At 40.0% G+C, this 21,672-nt stretch overlaps 1 protein-coding gene across 1 annotated transcript in view; it reads left to right on the top strand.

Annotated features, from left to right (window-relative positions):
• Window positions 1–21,672, top strand: part of Alg14 (ALG14 UDP-N-acetylglucosaminyltransferase subunit) — a 72,764-nt gene that overhangs the window by 24,710 nt on the left and 26,382 nt on the right. The window contains 2 exon segments of the mRNA XM_090334244.1: window positions 2,399–2,437; window positions 2,439–2,531. Coding sequence (XP_090190370.1) covers window positions 2,399–2,437; window positions 2,439–2,531 — 132 coding nt within the window.

The raw sequence follows: 21,672 nt of genomic DNA, 5'->3' as shown, positions 1-21,672 counted from the left end.
TCCCAGAAGGGGGAGTCAGTATATTTCAGAACATGTGGGAGACCTGGCCCAGGTGGCACTGTCTGTCACCTTACAAAACCCACATTCTTTATGTGTAAAACAAGAAGATTGGGTTAGTTGGTCTCAAGATATCATGAGGACATTTTCACAACCAGCATTGTGTCACACCATCCCAAACAGAGATGTCATAGTGTGGAATTCTAGAAACTATGACAATAATCACTTATCTATACAGTAAACATTTGCTATATATTCATGATGTAGAAAATACCATCACTGCTAATATTCTTTAGTAGCGAGCAAGACAAATTCTCCCATGAAGCTACATTTTAGGCAGAGAGGCAGAAAAACAGACACACACATAAACAAGTTAGTTTGAGGTACCGACAATTGCTATTAAGACAATAAATTATGCCGGGAGCCAGGGGCTAATGCCTAAAGTCCTATCTACTCTGGAGACTGAGGAGCACAGTTTCTTTTGTTTGTTTGTTTGTTGGTTGGTTTTTTTTTTTTTTTTTTTTTTTTTTTGTGGGTCATGGGGCTTGAATTCTGGGCTTGGGTTCTATCCCTAAGCTCTTCAGCTCAAGGCTACCGTCCTACCCTTGAGCCACAGCCCCACTTCCCATTTTCTAGTGGTTAATTGGAGATAAGAATTTCTTGGCTTTAGGGGGCCGGGAGTTTGGCCTAGTGGTTAAAGTGCTTGCCTAGCATGCATGAAGACCCGGGTTCGATTCCTCGGCACCACATGCATAGAAAAAAAGCCAGAAATGGTGCTGAGGCTCAAGTGGTAGTGCTCTAGCCTTGAGAAAGTACAAGGACAGTGCTCAGGCCCTGAGCTCAAGCCCAGGACTGGGGGGGGGGGGAAGAATTTCTTGCTTTGCAGTGCCTGAGCTGGCTTTGAATCTCAATCCTCAGGTGTCTCAGCCTCCCCAGAGTAGCTAGGCTTACAGGCATGAGCCACCATGCCTGGCTTAATACTGAGTATTTTTTAAAAAAATCATAATAATCATAGTGACATGATAACTTACTGGATTCAAACATTTTGTAATCTGAATCCACAGTCCCTTATCAGAAATCCTTCAAACAGATATATGTGACCTGGAAAATGGAAATTTCCTATAACATAATCTTGATAAGGTATACAAGTACAGTTCTATATTTTCTTCCATGTAAAATGCTAATGTGTATATGTATATACAAATATATGTATAGATTATATGAATGTTTTGTTAAAAGATACTAGATCATATTAAAATGTACTGACAACTTGTAGGAATCGCTCAATGTGGCATATTCTGTAGAAGTTCAGATAGATGGATAGCATATCCTTATATTTTATGATAAGAACCATTCCCATTTCCTACTGGAGATGATCTGCTTCAGTTTGTACATGTGTAAACAGTGATACAGTGAATCAGCATGTGGACAAACCTGCAGGGTATGAGAAAATGCTGGATCATGCTGATAGGTGAGCTGGTTGCACAGGGCCCTGGGTTAGATCCCCAGCACCAGAAAATAAAATATAAAGCAAACAAAGTAAAACAACTTCTGACAAGTACTCCCAAATGGCCCTCCCCAGAACTTGCACCAGTGCATTTGCTCAGGTAATATAAAGATCTACATGATCTGTCTGTGTCCCTTCAATATCATAAGTGCTTACCATCACTGACAGTCAGGTAGGTACAATTGTTTTCTTTAGCGCTTCATTGTGAGCCATCTTTTCGTGTGTTTGCAGGTCATTTGTTACTCTTGTGGTTGACATTACCTTCTGTCTTTTCCCATCTTGACACAGGGTCTTTTATACCAGTTTGCAAGACTTCTTTGTGTGCATGTGTGTATTCTCAGGCTTGAACTCAGAGTCTGGGAACTGTCCTTGAGCATTTTTTTTTTTTTTTTGTGGGTCATGGGGCTTGAACTCTGGGCCTAGGCACTGTCTCTGAACTCCTCACCTCAAGGCTACCGATCTACCCCTTGAGCCACAGCGCCACTTCCTCTTTCTAGTGATTAATTGGAGATCAGAGTCTCAGGTCCTTTTGTGCCCCGGGCTGGCTTTGAACCTTGATCCTCAGATCTCAGCCTCCTGAGTAGCTGGGATTATAGGCACCCAGCAAGACCTGTTTTTTATATATCATTGTGTTCAGCTCTTTGCCTATACCAGAGTGGATAGAAAATTTCTCCCTAGGGACAAACCTAATGCTTTTTAAAAATTGCATGTAGCGACTTTCTGTCATGATGCCATCACCTGATGCTAAAGCATGAAATAGGCTTTACAATTCTAAGTGATTAGCAGGAAAAATAAAAGAAAACATACCCTCCAAATGTCTTTTCTACACGTCAGCCATGTTTAACTTTGATACTGATGACCCAGTTGGTTGAGATTTCCCTTATCTCCTTCTAGTACACCAAATACCACATCCACCGAATTCCAAGAAGCCGGGGAGGTCCAGCAGTCCTGGCTGTCCTCAGTGCTCACCACCGTTCAGGCCACGTGGTTCTCCTTCCCTCTGCTTCTCCGGGTAAAGCCAGATTTGGTACGTAATACCATCTCAAGGAAAAGGAGGTTCATTCTTCTTTGGGACTTTCAGTAGTGGTAAGAGTTATCATTCTACTAAGCAGTTGTCACTCAACAGTGTACCAGGTAGTATGCTAAACATTTCTCTAAGGTATGTAAAATTGATCATTTTTAAGAGCATGTTGCTGAAAGAGCTGAGAAGTTGCCTTCTTTTCTAGCTGTTTACTCAAAATTTCCCCCCTTTCTCGTCTTTGTTCTATGATGATAAACCAACACAGTGGTGTCTTTAGCCCCCTATGTCCTGTTCACCTATGGTTCCTAGCTAGTTTCCTGTGGTGGGCAGCCAGAGAATCCTCAGTCCTTTCCTTTTCCAGGAGGCTTTTGGAGTTTTATGAAGATGTTTTCAGGGGCACAGGCAGTACTAGGGCTTTCTAGTAGATACTACTAGACATTATGCTTGCTAGATAGGCCCTCTACCACCTGAGCCTCACCTCCAGCTAAGACCTTTACCAAGTGTGTGTGGAAGGCAGAAAGTCATAGGCATTTAGCACTTGCTCAGCTTTTCTGCTCATGGCTGATGCTATAACACTTGAGCCACTCCTCTTTTTTCTGGTTAATTGTGGATTTGTCTGCCCTAACAGACTTTGAACCTCCATCTTTGCCACCTGAATGGCATCTGCCCTAAGTAGGAGTGTAAGTTAGCCAGATAATTCCCTTCTCTTGGAAATACCTCCTTGAAGAAAAATTAGTTTTAGGGAGAAGATGGGAAAGTTTAGTTTGCCAGAATAAGATACTGCTTGTGTTGGTGGAGGATAGATCTGTGAACTTCTTAAGGGTAAAGTCCAAGTATTTTGGGGTTTCCCATGAGCCTTTCCTAGAAAAGTGTTTCCACATGTTTGTGGGATGACTTAAAAAGAAATGAATGAATGCTGGATGATGTGAGTCATGACACAAACAAAAACACCCACTCCCTAAACTGGTACTCTCCTAAGCTTTTCTTAAGAGTCTGAAAACCCAGGAACTGTTTCCAAAGTCTTCAAGAGTTTTAGCACTGGCTTCATTCCAACTTGGCTGTTGTTAAACGAAACATTCAAAGAAAGAGTCCTGAATTTAAAAGAAAAAAAAAGAGGAAGAAGAGAAACTTAATTTAGTTTCTCATTGCATTAAAAATAATAATAAATTCTGGATCTGCAGTATGTAACATTGGAAAGAAGCAGGCCTTTCCAAGCGGCAAGGCTGCTGCTTCGCCTGAGGCTGCTTTGATTCACCACAGCAAATTTAGATGTACTTCTGACGTCTGCACTCATGCTTAGTAGGAATGGAGGCCCTTGTTTTACCCATTTCATACCCAGCTTGAGTAAAGAAATGTCCAATTTCACAGTACCAAGCAGATTGACAACAGCAGATAGCAGGTTATTGTTCTAAATAGGATACTGTAACCTTTTTAAATTGACTCTTCTGTGGTGAGCCACAAACTAGGTAGCACCAAGATTATCCCTGTTTGAATAGCATATAAAATTTTGATGGACTTACTAATTAACATGTGTTGGAAATATTACAAAGCGTTGATTAACTTTTTTTGTCCACATGCCAAAACACTTAAGAGAAACCTTGTTTTCCCCCCTGTTGATTTGATTCTCTTTGTATCACAACCTTCATCTGTTATTATATTTTGGGGTGATCAAAAAACATTTATAACGTAGTTCAAAGGAAATGTAGCTACACAAAGGAATGATCTGCTATCTGAAGATGCCTATCTAGAAATGAAGTTAAGTGAGAACAGGATTTTCAAGCGTAGCCCAGTAAGAAACAATTAGACTACCCTGTAGGTAACTGCTGTGTGCTTTCCAAGATGAATGAAGTCATACTTGGGAGCTACCGTTCCTGGGCTGCTCCGGCCAATGTAAGGCATTAAGATAATATCCATATGTTTTGTAACATAAAGCCACTGCCGTGCAGAGACAGAAGAGCCAGTCCCAACTCTGCATGGCCTTAGCCAGTCTAATGATAGAGTGAGAAGTGATTGTTTCTTGTGACTGTCACACTGCTTTTCCCAGCTGCATGGTGAAACTACCAGCTGTGCCACTGCTAGCTGGCTGGGTGACAACCTGTGGCTACTTGCACTCGCAGATGAGGTATTTAATTTAAATATTATGGTTTCTGTTTCACATTGAGAGAGAAAGCTCCGAACAAAGTGCCAGAATTAGGCGATATATTATCAGAAGTTTCCTTGAACTGGTTTTGTCATCTTCTCTGTTAAGGGACTCTCAGAAGCCTGAAAATGATTTTTTTTTCCCCCTAAGTTGATTCCTTTTCGCATTTGGCAAACATTACATTTTAGTTTTTCCTTCCTGCAGAAGCCAGCATGGCTTTGTCTACCATTTTTGTTTTCCTGTTGGGCTTTGCTTGCGTCACTGGTTCAGCTGTTCCTGTTCCAAACCACCAGGCACATATTAGGTGTGTGCCTGGTGTGACCTCTTCTTTCAAGGTGAAAACAGTTGTTTTCTTAGGGACAGCAGTGTCATTGCAGAAGAACACAAAGGAAAGTGGAAGGAAAAGGAATGCAGTCGGGAGAACATTAAGGAAAGGGTGGCAAAGAGGGAGCAGAGCTACTTGCAAAGTCGGGGAACTGATCGCAGATACCTTGGGCTTGGAGAGACCTGGCCTTGTGGTCAAAGGTGCCCGGAGGTGCTGGGCCTTTTTGAACATGGAGGGTGGAATAACGACGAAGGAAATTTTTGCAGTGACCTTAAAAGTAGAGCCACTCTAGCTTTGTATACTTAAATGCTTATTTTTAATATTTTTTAATTAAGAAGTTAAGAATTAATTTTAATTAAAATTCTTAATTTTAATAAGTAAAAAAGGGCCAGGAGTTTGGCCTAGTGGTAGAGTGCTTGCCTAGCATGCACGAAGACCCAGGTTCAATTCCTCGGTACCACATATATAGAAAAAAGCCAGAAATGGTGCTGAGGCTCAAGTGGTAGAGCTCTAACCTTGAGAAAATCCAAGGACAGTGTTCAGGCCCTGAGTTCAAGCCCACAACTGGCAAAAAAAAAAAAAAAAGTAAAAAAAAAAACTTTGGTGGTACTGGGGTTTGAACATAGGAACATGTTAGACAATTGCTTTGTCATTTTAACTATGCTTTCCCAATCTCCCCCCTGTCCCCAAGCAGCTCTTTGTATAGTATCTGAAAATCAAGGAATGGATGCTTTTGCTTTAGTATTTTTCAAGTCCTCTTTTTAATCTGACAAAAGAAAAGACACACACACACACACACACACACACACACACACACACACACACACACAAATTGGAAATAACTGACTATGGAACTGGAAGAGTTTGGGGAGAGTGGCTATAGCCCAAGTGAGGTAGGACTGTTAAAGATTTGGAGACTTGGCCCAGAGTTCAAGTCACACAACAGACAAAAAAAAAGATCTAAAGACTTGGGCCAGAAGTGTGGCCTAGTGGTAGAGTGCTTGTCTAGCATGCATGAACCCCTGGGTTTGATTCCTGTGTACCACATATACAGAAAAAGCTGGAAATGATGCTGTGGCTCAAGGATAGACTCCCAACTTTGAGAAAGCTCAAGTACAGTGCCCGGGCCTTAATTCAAGCCCCAGAACTGCCCCCCCCCCAAAAAAAAAAAAAAGATCTGGAGACTTTGTAAGTGGAATTGTTTGGAAGTAGCCTGGGAAATGTGGTAAGTTTGAATACAGATAGTAAACCCTTTATTGCTCATTGTGGCAACTCTGGCACTTGTGCAAGCATGTCAGAGGTCCACTGGTATGGAGTGGGAAGTTAGGTGAGAGGGTAACAGGAAGGGAGAGGTCAACATTGCCTTGTAAGTTTGATGCCTGTTTCCAGCCTATTTTCAGGGCTAAGGTGGGGTAGAAGAAATCAGAATTGCATAACTGCTTCTTGATTGACTTTTGCTTCTTCTGAATTTATCCCTGGAATTCAACTAGGGATTTTTGTTGATAACACATTTGGGAAATGTTAAGTATTCTCTTTGTCTGAACAATAAAAAAGGAATGGCAAATAGTAATAAAACCAGCAGGGTACCTAAAACAGACACTTAGACCAAGGGAAAAAATAAAGGACCCAGAAATAAACTCACCTCTGATTCTCAGTGAATATGCTAAAACACACATTGCAGAAAAGACATGTCTCTTCAAATGGAAAACTGAAGCAAGATCTTAATCTTTTACCTTGTTAAAAAAAGAAAAAATCAAATTACAGGGTCTGGGAGTTTGGTCTACTGGTAGACTGCTTGCCTTGCAGCACAAAGACCCAGGTTTGATTCCTCAGTACCACATACATAGATAAAGCAGGAAGTGGTGCTGTGGCTCAAGTGGTAAGAGTGCTATCCTTGAGAAAGCCCAAGGACAATGTTCAGACCCTGAATCCAAGCCCCTGGATTGGTGAAAAATAAAAATTAAATTAAAAATCAATTACAGTAGACTAAAGACCTTAATGTAAAAATTGAAACTTATTTTGTGTGTGTATAGGTTTTAGGGTTTGACTCAGGGCTTCATCAAGTTCTCTTTTGACTTTCTCTGTACATCGCTGGTGCTGCACCACTTCTCCAGCCTAATTTTTGCTGCTTAATTAAAGATAGAGTCTCTTCAGACTTTTCTGCTCTGGCTAACTAATGTCCTCTAGATCTCAGTCCCTTCAGCAGCTTGGATTACAGGTGTGAGCACCCAGTGCCTGGTTTTCTTTATAATTCCCTGTGTTCTGCCATGTTTACCCAGAGTCATTAGGTAAAATGTATTTTTTTTTTTAGTAAGCATTTACTCCTGCTGGTAAGGTAAGTCAGCTCGAGAAAGCTGATTGCGCTACCAGTTAGGATGCAGTTAGATGTTCCATTTATACCAGGACAGCATTTTGTAGCATATGTAGGCCATGCTGTGTCTCACTTTCCACATAGTCAAATGTGTAGACTTAGGCTACAGGTGTAGCTCAAATGGTGGAGCACCTGCCTAGTGAGAGTAAGGTCCTAAGTTCAAAAAGAAAAGAAAAGGGCTGGGCACGGTGGCTCACGCCTGTAATCCTAGCTACTCAGGAGGCTGAGATGGGAGGATCAAGGTTCAAAGCCAACCTGGGCACAAAAAGACCTGAGACTCTTATCTTCAATTAACCTCTAGAAGTGGGGCTTGGCTTGAGAGTAGGGTAGTAGTCTTGAGCTGAAGAGCTCAGGGACAGCACCCAGGCTGAGTTCAAACCCCACAACCCACATAAAAAAGAAAAGAAAAGAGAAACTAATTTCCTCTACGATACGTGAGCAAATGATTGTAGAAATAGTCCTCGAATAGATTGTACATTCAGGGATAAACTGCAGTTATCATAGGCTTACTAAGAGTAATATGTAAACACTTCACACATTTCAAACATTGTTGTGGTTTATAGAAAATGCTATGTTCACATTATTGTTCAGAAGGCTGTAAAAGGTCAGATTAGAAAACAGGTTAGGAAGCTTGAGCTGATATTACACACTCTTAAAAATAGCAACAGTGATAAGATGTATGAATTACAGAAAGAATGGGTTGTGACTGGTCATTCCTTTCAGAATTGTGAATAGGAGTTTTGAAAGTTTCATGTTTACAATGTCAAAATTTCTGTATTCTGCTGTGAAGAATGAAAGCCTGCAGTGGAATCAGCTGTAGAATTGCAAAGGGCAGCAAATTCCACTTATTAACAAAATGCGGCTTTGCATTCTTGATCTTCCTGAATCCACAGTTAAGTCCTTTACACAAATCTTTGACCCAAGCAGTTTTTTTTAAATGTTTACAGATGACAGTTTGTGCAAATAAGGTTCAGTTTGCTTTTGTGGGCTAAATAATCAACTTTTCTCTAAAGACAGGTGCCTCATACTCAAATCAGTTTTGCCCACATCTTTAAAGCTCCAGATGCTATTTTCAAAAGATTTGCTTACACAGTACAGTGTTGTATAGAAAAGTCTTGCTGGTGGGAGTGGAGTCTGTTCTGTGGCTGATTTCTTATTCTCAAGCCAACTTTCAGTTTCCCAAGGAGCTGTCTTCTTTGTCAGGGCACACAGGGAGCAAGAGGTCTTCATGGATCATCCAGTAGAAGAACAGAATTGGGATGGGGAAAGGCGAGGGGCAATTTAGGACTGGAAGCAGGCAAGGGTGCATTTCCCTCCTCTCTGTATGAGAGTCAGCTAAGGCTTACATAAGGCAGAGTCCCAGTCTTCAGGTCCTAGAAGAGTATTCCTTCATAGAAGTTAAATTGAAAATACCTTAGAATCTGTCTCACCTTTTTCTTGTATTTCCCAATTTATGTCTTCCTCTGGTTTACATTCATTACACTTGTGGTAAAGGAATAAAATCTTGAGAGAAAACATTGTGAATCAGGAGAATTGGCAGTTATTCATGGCTCTGTCAGTAATTAGTGCTGGTGATATGAAACTAGCAGCATCTCTGAGCATGGCCCCTCCTCCTTATCAAGTGGGTATAAGAAGCGACAGAAGAAGTAGCACTTCCTTTCCTGGGAAAGTCATTCCTGCAAGCTATTCACAATAACTGCCGTTCACTTCCTGCCAAAAGGACAAGGGCCTTGTTCATCTTAGACACTATACATTACAGGAAAATGTTTGCTTGGCTGCTGATGGAAAGCTAGCCCTTATAGTTTACCTAAGGAGCGCTTCTCCCACACACCTCCTCAGAGCCTTTGATGTCCTCCAGTCCTGCCCCACACCTAGTGGTCCCCTCTTTTCCTATTTGCATGGTACTTTGTCTTTCTTCCTCTCCTCACTTGCACCTCTGTCCTCCCATTGAAATACCTGCATTCCTCCTCTCCCATTGGCTTTCTTCCCTCCGCCCCCCACCAAAGTCATGGGATTTGGCCTTGCACCCAACCCCTTTCTAGCCACCTCTGTTATGAGAGTTCTTTGTGTCTTAGGATTCTGGAACATAAACTTAATTTTAATTCTCACCAGTTCTCCCAATTTTGTTCTTCGTAGCATACTAATTCTGTTTCTGTTTTGGCTTTTTCAGGATGTGTTGTTTCTGCTATTGTCTGTTTTGTTTTGGTTTGCTTAACTGCTGTTGTTTTTCTCCTTACTTAGATCCTCAATTCACTAGGGGGCATAACTGTATTTTAAGAGCTTTCTTGCTGTTTGATTATAAGCTGCATCTTAGATGTTGAAAAGACCATAAACATTACGGGAGTTAGGTGTATAAGAGCTTTGGGGACATGGGGGAAGTTTACTCAAACAGAAAATGGACAAGGCTTCTCCATGGCTCTCCTTGTTTCTTTGAGTAAGCTTGCCTGCCTGCCTGCCTGCCTGCCTGCCTGCCTGCCTGCCTGCCTGCCTGCCTGCCTGCCTGCCTGCCTGCCTTCTCCCTCCCTCCCTCCCTCCCTCCCTTCCTCCCTCCCTCCCTCCCTCCCTCCCTCCCTTCCTTCCTTCCTTCCTTCCTTCCTTCCTTCCTTCCTTCCTTCCTTCCTTCCTTCCGTCTTTCTTTTTTGGTGCAGGGGTTGGTCATAGGATTTGATCTCTGGGCCTGGGCGCTGTCCCTGAGCTCTTCAGCTCAAAACTACCACCCTATCCTTTGAGCCACAGTGCCATTTCCAGTTTTCTAGTGATTAATTGGAGATGAGAGTCTCAAGGTTTTTAATGCCTGGACTGGCTTTGAACTGATCCTCAGATCTCAGTCTCCTGAGTAGCTAGGATTACAGGTGTGAGCCACCATGCCCAGCTCTTTCCTTAATTTGTAACACTAGTTCTTCATCGGCCTCCCTCTATCTCTTTTTAATCAACCATCTCTGAAACAAACTGATGATCCTTGCACCATCAGTGGACCAGGTGTATTTTATCTGTCTAGTAAATTATTTCACACTAAACAATAACCCATATCCCTGGCTCCTTTTTCAAAATTAGAAGGGCTGGTTACTTTAGGACAGATTTGGTGAAAGCTGAACAGTAACTGTTCTGTCTGAGACACATTCTTTCACTCTCTTTCTCTCCCCCTCTTATCTCATATTTTTGCTTATTTCCTTCTCTTCCTGAGCCAGAGTTTGGTCTAGCCGCAGTCCTTTCTCTGAGGCCTCACAACGTTATGGAAAGCTAAACACAAGCCCATGTAAATGAAGGGAGTACACTCACTGGACAGTTGGAACACAGACCTGCGATCATGGAACCCCTCTTCCTCAAAGTCCTGGAGCTGCTACTGTAGCTGTGGTATAATAGTTAATGTCTGCTCAATTATTTGTATCTTGGATTTCTACACATAAAGATCAGTAGGTAGCTTTGTATTGCCCTTCTGTTTTATTAGAGTTCTTATAATAAGCCCTTTGCTGGTGGGTAATTCATATATATCCTTTGAATCCCAAACATATTCTGATGATAACTTAGTAATAATTTAATCCCCTTATCCTCTTTTTTATAATTTTTTATTGTGATTAATGGAAGGGTTACATTATATTCACCAGATAGAAGGTGCTATGGTAAATAGTGCTGCAATGAACATGATTGTGCTAGTGGATTTAGTATGCCCTTGTTTCTGGATGGTTGGGTAAATGCCAAGTAGTGCAATTGCTGGGTCATAGGGGAGCTCTATGTTTAGTCTTTTGAGGAACTGCCATACTGCTTTCCATAGTGGTTGAACGAGCAACCAACAGTGTAGTAGTGATCCCTCCTGGCCACATCCCCTCCAGCATCTGTTGTTATTAGTTTTCTTGAACCTGGCCATTCTAACTGGAATGAGGTGGAATCTTAGAGTTGTTTTGATTTGCATTTCTTTTATGACCAGAGATGTTGAGCATTTCTTCATGTGTCTATAGGCCATTTTTATTTCTTTTTCAGAGAAGACTCTAAGACTTTGGTCCATCTTTTAATGGGATGGTTGTTATTTTGGAGATTAATTTTGGAGTGATTCAATTTTTTGAGCTGTTGATATATTTTAGATATGAGACCTTTGTCCATTGTATGGTTAGTGAAGATCTTCTCCCATTCTGTAGGCTTCCTGATTAATTTACTAGCTATGTCCTTTGCCATACAGATGCTCTGCAGTTTAATGCAGTCCCACTTATCCAGCCTTTCTCTGATTTGTTGTGTTTCTTGGTCCTTATTGAGAAAGTTTTGACCTGTGCCGAGGAGACTTAGTGTATCTCCTATTCCTTCTTGTTAAGTTTTCAGTGTGTCGGATTTTACCTCCAGGTCTTTGATCCATTTGGAGTTAATTCTAGTGCAGAGTGACAAAGAATGATCCAACTTTAGTTTTCTGCAGGTGCTTAACCAGTTCTGCCAGCACCACTTGTTGAAGAGGCTTTCTTCCATTCTATTTTTTTGGCTCCCTTATCAAAGATTAGGTGGCCATAGGTCTTTGGGTTAATATCTGGGTCCTCAGTTCTATTCCATTGGTCTTCAGGCCTGTTCTTGTGCCAGTACCAAGCTGTTTTGATTATTATAGTTCTGTGATAGAGTCTAAAGTTTGGTATTGAAATTCCTCCTTCGCAGTTCTTTCTGCTAAGAAGTGTTTTTGCTATACGGGGTCTTTTATTATTCCATATGAAATTTTGGTCCCCTTACTCTTTTTAAGGTTTAAATAATAGAACCAGGAGAATGGGGACTAGCTTGTTGAAAGGCTTAGATCTAGTAGCAAAGCAGGAACCAAAACCTAATTGTCCTCACTCATCACTCCAGATTCAGATCTAGACCACATTACAAATGAGTTATTGCACCATGGTTCAAAATCTAGGTAGGTCTGCCATACAGACAAACTTAGGTGAACTGTTTTAGGCTTTCCTTGCCTAAAACAGGAATCATAATAATATTCTGTTAGCATATGTTGATAAGGTGCCATCTTGATGGATTCCTGGGTCTCTTCCCCACCCCACTAACCACTGTCCTTAAGTTGAAAATGAAGAGTCTATCAAAGAGTTAATAAATATTTTTACTTAGACCAAGGAATGTTTCTATGGTGTCCAGCTCAAATGATGTGGTTATGACTGCCTGTTTTCATGCTGATTTTCATGCCACAGTGAGCTGCTTCAGGCGTGAAAACAACCAAGGATTATATGCTTCTCTGTTCTTTCTTTTTGGGCCCTCTTGTTATGTTTCCCAGATTTAGGCCCTTCCAAAAGCAGTATGTCAGAATGCACCATGAATCCCAGCTCTCTCCTGCCAGACCACTGTTCAAGGGCATCCTCTGAACTTCCTCCTATTGAGGGCTTGTTGGCTTTGGGCCTGGTTCACAAGGCCCCTTCCACAGTTGAATTTCTTGATTTTTTTGAGGTTTCTTCTGAGACATTACCCCATCTCAAACTTTCTGCCCTATGAAACCTCTTTGAACTTTACAGTTTCACATGTAATTGTTCTCTGAGCATTGTCAAACTTTTTCCTCTGAGGAGAGTTACAGTTAATTTACAGTTAAAAATTAAAATTAAAATTACAATTAAAAGATTTAATTTTTATTGTAATTTTAATTTTTTTCTCTCCTCACAGTATAAAGGCCACCCAACCAAGTCTTATGGATTTATTTTTACCCCCTTAGGAGCTTAGCAGTGTGTTGGCTGAATAGAAAGGTCTTCCATTAGTAATGGAATCATACAGAGCTAGAGCACACAGCAGAGGTCCCAGCCTCCCTGTGATGCCACAACACTGCTTCCCTTGTCTCTGAACTAAATGTCTCCTCCCTAGATAACATCCTCAGACCCTTCCTGGAGCCCACTGAGAGGTGAATGAAGTTCAGGAGATCCTTGGGCAGGTCACCTTAGTTACCCCCTTCTCATTGTCTCCCCTTTTCTGAGTGTCATGCAAGTTTAAAACTAGGGGAAGCTGTCTTCAGACTGAGGATGAAAAATCCATTAAGAAGCCTTAGGAACTCAGATCTCCCTCTGCGACCACTGACTAATTTAGGCTTAAAATCTGCTTTGTCTATTATGAGAATAGATACTCTTGCTTGCTCTCAGATTCTCTTTATTCATTTAGTGTTCACTCTTTTCACTGGAGAGTTAAGACCATTCATTTACATTTAGTTTTATTATTGGGGAATATATACTAACTTCCCCTTTCTTCATCTTAGAGGGTTGCTGGTTTGTTAAGCTATTAATGGTTGTTCCCTATTTTATTTTATTCTCCTAATGAGAATCTTTTTTTTGGTCAGTTGAAGGGCTTAAACTCTGGGCCTGGGCGTTGTCCCTGGGTTTTTCAGCTCAAGGCTACTGCCCTACCCCTTGAGCTACAGTGCCACTTCCTATTTTCTAATGGTTAATTGGAGATGAGTCTCACTGACTTTTTAGTGCCTGGGCTGGCTTTGAACCATGATGCTCAGATCTCAACCTCTTGAGTAGTTAGAGGATTACAGACGTGAGCCACTCAGCCTGGCTTAATTCTTTTTCTTTCCTAAGCTCTCATGCTGTGTACTTGTTTCTATATTCAGGATTCCTTTAAGTATTTTGTACAGTGCTGGCTGGAGTAGTGCACTGTAGTACTTGAGTGTAGGCTTTCTCATGGAAGGTCTTAGATGTGAAGGTAATGTGACTGTGATGTCTGTCACCCCATGATTATCAGGGTTGATTCTGCTGATCTGGCTGGGCAAAGCATGTGTCTTCTTCCCCCCTCATCATTCCATTTGCTTCCACCTGGAAGCTGTGTGCTTGCTTAGAGGACAGCCATCTCTGATAGAGGAGGGCCATTTTTTGGTCAAAGTATATAAGTATTTGTGCTCCCCTCCTAGAACCTCCCAACTAGCTCTTAAGTGGCCTTCAAGAATAACTTTGCCAGCTTTAGTAGTCTCTTTTGGCTTTTATTTTGCTTCCAGACCTGAAATACATCAGTCATTGTCCTCCTGGACTTTAGACTTTCTCCAAATAGTTCTGCTGTTATTGTGATATATGTGCCTTTGTAAGTATCCTTCCTTCCTTCCATCCACCTACCTTTGTTGTTTTATTCTCTTGGCATGTCAACTGCAATATGACATGGAGAAGTTCTTTTGTGATTATGTCTATTTGAGGTTCTAAAGGACCCATGTACTTGTATGTCCATTCCTTTGCATACCTTTTGTCTGTCTCTTGGTTCCCTTTTGTATATGATAGATTTATAGGTTTGAGATCTGGCCTCTTAATTCTTTTTTTTTCTTTTTTTTCCAGTCCTTGGGCTTGAGCTTAGGGCCTGAGCACTGTCCTTGGACTTTGTCAAAGCTAGAGCTCTACCACTTGAGCCACAGCACCACTTGCATTTTTTTCTATGTATGAGGTACCTAAGAATTGAACCTGGGTCTTCTTGCTTGCTAGCAAGCACTCTACTGCTAGGCCAAACTCTCGGCCCCTGTCTTTAAGTTTTATTCATGAATCTTCTTACTGAGCAGCTTTCTCTTGAGATCTCAGTCTCCAGTGGAGAAAAGAGATGACCAGTGGCAACAATATAACAGCAATCAGTAAATCAGTAAAAGCCAACCATTAAGTCACCAATTACCCTAGGAGGAAAAACAAAACAAAACTAAAAAGCCAGGCATTGGTGGCTTACATCTGTAATACTAACTATTCAGGAGATTTGCGATCCAAAAAATAGTAATTCAAAGCCAGATGAGGTGAAGAAGTTTGCTAGACTTCCATCTCCAAAGTAACTAGTGAAAAAACCTGGCTAGAGGTATGCACAAACTCCTGAATTCAAACCTATCCAGAAAGAAAAAGAAAGAGAGAGAGAGAGAGAGAGAGAGAGAGAGAGAGAGAGAGAGAGAGAGAGAGAGAGAGAGAGAGAAATAATTATAGAATAAACTAATTAAACACGAAGTAATAACACTGAATAAAATAAAAGAGAAAATGGGAATGGAAAAAGAAAGAGGCAAGTTAAATTTTAAATAAGAAGATTGTGAGGAAGAAGCAAAGAACAAGAGAAAAATCTGATTGCAAAGTAAAATACATAAATGAAATTAAAGATAAGAAGAGAAATAAAAATGACATTAGAAGGTTGGCACTGGTGGCTCATGCCTATAATTCTAGGAGGCTGAGATCTGAGGATCCTACAAGCCCTGACAGAAAGCTGGTGAGACTCTTATCTCCAATTAATTACAGAAAAAGATGGAAGTGGCATTGTGGCTCAAGTGGTAGAGCACCTTGAGCAAAAGGTCAGGGGCAGTGCCCAGGCCAAGAGTTTAACCTCAGTTCTGGGAGAAAAAAAAAAGACATTAGAAATTAAGTAAAATGAACATTAATAGTTTTTTTGACCAAAATATGTATGTATGTAAGTGTGTCAGTCGTGGGGCTTGAAATTGGCCTGGGTGCTATCCCTGAGCTTTTCAGCTCAAGGCTAGCACTCAACCAATTAAGCCACGGCACCACTTTAATAGTTTTAAAATGTAATGAAGTCAAAATTAAAGAATTGAGAAAGCTTAACTCTGAGTCTGTCATATTTTAACCTCCTGAAGAAAGATAGAAAGCACTGTTCCAACTGGTACTGTTTGCAGGCTGCAAGCTGGGCAGGTCAAGGGTGTGTTGGCAGTGCCATGGCTGCCCTCACTTTACATATTTGCAGTGCTGGCTAAGTGGTCATGCTTTAATTTAGACTCCTCACAGAAGGTCTTATTTTGAATGTTCTAACTCACTCCAGAGCCCTATACTCTGTTGCACCTAGGAGTGGCAAACCTCCAACCCTAGGGGTGTCCCCTGAGAGCATCAGTGAGTAGGGAAAGCAAGCAGCATTGAGATCTGCACTGCAGAGGAGAGCCAAGGGCACCTGCTGATCTCATCACCTTTAGACCCTGCCCAACCGTAAACCACCCTATAAGGAGAGAGGAAACTGTAGAAACCTAGTTATTCTCAGACTTGGCATCCCGGCTCTATGTTTTGCTCCACAGCAAACCACCATGGCAGAGAAGCAGCTCTGTGGTCAAGCAGTCCTCTGGCCCTAGGCTCTGAATTCTCAGTCTCCACATTAAGTCCTCAGTAATAGGGCTCTGTCCTTGCCACAGAAGGTGGGCCACTGAACACCACAACTCTTCAGACTGCAGCAGAAAGTCATGATGACCTTCAGGTTTCTGTGGGAGAGTTGATGTGGATCTCTTGGCCCCAGCTCATTCTTTCTGAGTTGCCTCTCTGATCTTCCATCAGCATACAGTATTCTAAATATAGGGTCAAAACAATCCCTCTGACATTTACCAACATCTTTGTTTACAGAAGAAAGGACTCTGCTTGTGTTTGCCTCTTGCTAGGCCCCTTTAGAACTGGAATTTTATCTTGTAAAACTTTTTACTAAATATGGGATGATATTCTGATATTTTTTCCCTTTCCAGTGTAGAACTCTCTATTCTTCATAGAATTCAAGAATGGGAAAAGAACAAACTCATCTTTGTGGTGGTTTCTAAATTCACAATACACAAATGAGTAGTCACATAGCTAATGGAAATATCACTATATAACAGATTCTTTCTCTTTTAAGTCAGAAAGAGCATTTTCATCATCAAAAGTCCTGAATTCACCTATAAATCTTTTTTTGTACAACCTTTTTTGCAATGTTTTAGGTGGAAAGGAGATTTTATCGTAATCATTAAAAGAGATTATTTTTGTGATTATCAGTCACAAACATAACTTAATTGCAACTTTTTGGGGGGGGTCAGTTGTGGGACTTGAACTCTAGGCTTGGCCACTGTCCCTGAGCTCTTCAGCCACCACCCTACCCCTTGAGCCACAGCTCAACTTCGGGTTTTCTGGTGGTTCATTGGAGATAAGAATCTCATGGACTTTTTTTTTATATATATTTTATTTATTTATTTTTTATTGTAATTAGTAAAAGGGTTACATGATATTTGCCAGATAGAAGGTGCATTAATTCACATACATTGATACCCTTTCACATGTCTTGGTACCCATATCCCTCCCCCCCACACCCTCCACCCGTCTTGGTTTTCTCCCCCTTCCCTATCAAATTTCAAATATTCAAATACAAGTAAATTCAATATATCAGATAACAAAGTGAGATACTATACCAATATTCTCATGGACTTTTTAATGCCTGGGCTGGCTTTGAACCGAGATCCTCCTGAGTATCTAGGAGTATAGGCATGAGCCACCACACCAGGCTTAATTGCAACTTTATACCTAGTGCATAGATACATTGCATTTAATATATATACCAAGTTACTGCTTGGGAGCTGTGAGTAAAGATTGTTGAATTTAAGAGTAAGTGATCGTGTGTTTCTGACTTGGGCAGGTAAATCAGGCTTTAGCTGATTTCAGAAATAAGCACATCCAGTAGGCCACTGAATCTACTCTCAGAACTCAGAGAACAATCTGAACTAGAAACATTAATTTGACAACAGTTGAAGAGGACAATTATTCACTAAGATACGAATGTTAGGAAGAGCCTTTCCATGTAAAGTTAGTTTTAAAAGATGAAGTTGAAAGTACCAGAAGAGGAGAAATATACAGCCAGTATGACAATGGAATGCAGAAGATGACTGGTTATTAGTACCAGTAGTCAGTTAATTAGAAAACAGATATTTTCTCATCTAGGTATGCTATAGGCTCATTCAAGACTCACATTAATACATTTGTTAAATTCAAATTTATTAGTATTTCTAATTATTTGGATTTGTAACTTCAAGTGTTCATTAAAGCCTAGGAACTGTAATTCCTTTTTTTAAAAAAAAACTTTTCATTTTGAAACCATTTTAAAGTTAAACAGAATTTGCAAATAGTAGAGAATTACTATATACCTTTCAGCCAGCTTCCACTCTTGTTAATGCCTTATATAACCATACTCTTGCTTTACCAAAGCTATCAATGGTGATACAATGCTATTAACTAAACTGATTATTCAGATTTTACCAGTTTCATCACCATGGTCTTTTTTTTCTGTTCTGTATCCAATCCAGTATTCTCAATGCATTTAATTTTCAGTTCTCCTTAATCTCTTTAAATCTCTACACTTCTTTCATCTTTATTTACCTTTCATAACTTTTATACTTTTGAAAAGTATTAATAATTTCCCATACAGAGATGGTAACAGTATGCCCAAATAAGATTGGTTCTTACTTCATTTCTAACAGAACTTTGACTTCATTTCTAATGAAAGCAAACTTTACTTTTTAATAGCATATAATTATTGGGAGTACTTTCTTGGGGTCTGTTGTTAGTCCAGATTTTCTCCTCCTGAACTGTAGGGATATGAGGTGGAGTCTTTATGGAATTACTATGCCTTTTGGAATCAAACTTACTAGACACATAGGGACATAGGGGCTTTCCACACATTTTATTGTCAGGATAATATATAGAGAGGTAACTGTTGTATTCGTCAGGTAGTGGATACATGACTTCTCAAACACCCCTTCTCATGTTTTTGTCCTCCTTTCCCTCCCCCAACCCTCTCCTAATCATCTTGCTTTTCCCCTTCCCTTTTCTATTTCAAATAAACGTATATACAATATACCAAGTAACAAAGTCAGATACAATAACAACATGAGATAAACCATCGGGGGAAAAAGAGAAAAGAAATAACTTCACATAGTATATTAAGAACAACAACCACAAAGATAAATCTCTTGTTTCCATATCCTAGAGTTCATTTTATTTAGTCTCATCCTATAATGACCATATGTACATAGCTTTTGAGCTCTTGTGTTCCTCTGCTAGGAGAATCCTAGATGTGTACTAATTATTACAAATGAGGCAAACCATAGAGCCTATGTTCCTTTGGGTCTGGCTTACTTCACTTAATATGATCTTTCCAAATCTCAGTTTAAGTGTGTGATATCAATTGTGTTTTGTAGGCCAAGCCCCTGGAAAGGTCTGACTAGCTGGGTTAGATTGACTTGGGAAATGGGCAGGACTGGATTCTATGAAGAGAAGAATGTCTCAAACAGGAAATGATTATAGGAGGCTGGCAGACAGATGCTATTGGCAAATAAAAGTACGTCTTAGTGTTTGTTAGCCACTTCTTTTTTTTTTTTTCATTTAACACTCACAACAAAAAGAAAGAAGGAGGAAAATACTTGTTGAGATCAGTGGTCTCATTGCATTGAAAGTTAAAATAGAATTTGCTTCAATGAGCAAGGACGTTTTGTGGTACTGAGATACAATGGCACTTCTAATACCTGGCACTTTCTCCATATTGATCTAATGGAGGAATAATATGTTTCCTTTGGGGGAATATTAGGAAGTAGTTATATATTTCTATTCTGGAAACCACATTTGGTTCTGGGCACCATACTTTTAAAGGCCATTGACAAATTGGAGCATGTTCAGAGGAAAACGACCCAGATGGCGAGGGAATATGAAACCATGTTATATGAGAAACAGTTGGAGGAAGTAGGGAGATTTAGCCAAAAAAGAGAATATTAACCAGAAGGTATTTCAGAGCCCCAGTGTTCGGAATGTGGAAGAGGTTCTAGAGAATTTAGAGGCACTGCGTGCTCTTCCCAGTGGAGCCTCCTAGAAGAAAGCCTTTGTGGGGAGAGGCAACAGGAGCATCTAAAAGAGTTTAGTGAATTCCAATAGGATACTGTCAGAGGAGGAAAACAGAGGGAAAGAAACCATTTTCATCTCAATGAATTCTACCATATTCTTTTAATAATCAGAAAACATTATTTTGTGTGTTACGTGGGAGAAGAATAAAAAACATTTTTTTAATACTCAAAAGTATGCTTTACTTAAAAATTGATTCAGCAGCTTTGTCTCCTACTACCCTCTTACTATGTGGTCAGTGAACTCTCTATTGTCTAATATTCCCCTAAAGTTCACATATTTTTTAAGAAGTTTTAGTTTTAGTATTTTAAGGATTTTAAGGCACTTCTAAAGGCGACCCTAAATTTTAAATGACCCAAGAATTGCTTTACTAGCTTATTCTTTAATTGCTTTTCTGTAAGCATTCTTGTTTTCTGGTTCATCTTTTCTTATGACATAGAAATAATTTAACTGATTATGTTATTCTTGCTGAAAAATTCTTCATTCAGTCTCATTAACCTTTAGGAAAAACAATCTAGAATGAGTATATCATAATAACAGTAAATCACAATACTTGCAAGTATATATATTAAACAAAAAAAAAGAGTTTAAGGCTATACACACCTTTGGAGGCAGGTATTAAGTTGCACTTCTGGAAATATCTAAGAAAGGTATTGGCCAGCCTGTGCTCACATCATGCTTCCTTTATGGATCTTTCATGATTGGTCAGTAAGTTTTCTTCCTTCTTAGCCTTGTGAGGCTTAATAATCCCCCTTTGTACCTTTTAACCTTTCTAAAGTTCTTTCATTAGGTTGCTTTGTATTTAGTTTCTTTCATATATCTGCCTCTCAGATACTTTGCAACCTAATATATTCTTTTTATAACACAATTTCATATCCTGGAATGAAATTCATAGTTAATATAGCCTGCCTCAGTGTAAAATTCCAGGAGTTCAATGTAATACTTTAATTGTATAGAGGAAAAAACAAAAGCAAAATAAAATTGTAACCAAAATATATTATGTGTGTATAAATGGGTATATATTTTTTCCTTTTTTATTGTTATTATAAGGTGTATATGTTACTAGTATTAGAGCTTGAACTTAGGACCTCACACTCCTGCTGGCTTTTTTTGCTCATAGTTAACTGTGCTATACCATTGAGCTCCACCTCCACTTCTAACATTTTGCTAGTTATTTAGAGATAAGAATCCCTTGGATTTATCTGTCTAGGGTAACCTCCAACTGTGATTTTCAGATCTCAGCCTGCTGAGTAGCTAGGAATATAGGTGTGAGCCATTGGCACTTGGCTATACTATATAAATGCCCAAGCATGACAACCCAGAGACACATAAGCAAATAAGTAGATTCTGAACATAGAATCACCATGAGTAACACAACTATAGTTCAGGCTGATCTAAGTTCGTTGAATATGATAACTCAAAAACTGAATAGCTTTGCTGCCGATGAATATAACAAGAAGCAGTACACAGCACTTGATAAAGTTCCAAAGAAAACTGTTTTCCATGGAGGCTCTACTCAGGATAATTCAATGTATATTTAAAACATGCCTCTGCAAAATACTTGTCTTTCTGTGTGAAACAGAATTGAGTTTTAGATTCAGAGAGTTTTACAGTGATTATCACCCATGTGGATACCCAGTGGATCTTTGAAAGTCAAGAGGGATATACAACAGTGCTTCATTGTTAGGCAGTCCCGAGTATTGCAGAACATGAGTGCCAGGAAGGTGGGACCCACT

The sequence above is a fragment of the Megascapheus bottae genome, chromosome 6 (assembly GCF_031878675.1).
Source record: "Megascapheus bottae isolate mThoBot1 chromosome 6, mThoBot2.hap1, whole genome shotgun sequence".
NCBI lineage: Eukaryota > Metazoa > Chordata > Mammalia > Rodentia > Geomyidae > Megascapheus > Megascapheus bottae.
The sequence above is the reverse complement of the archived record's forward strand: the minus strand, read 5'-3'. Positions and strand labels throughout refer to the sequence as shown.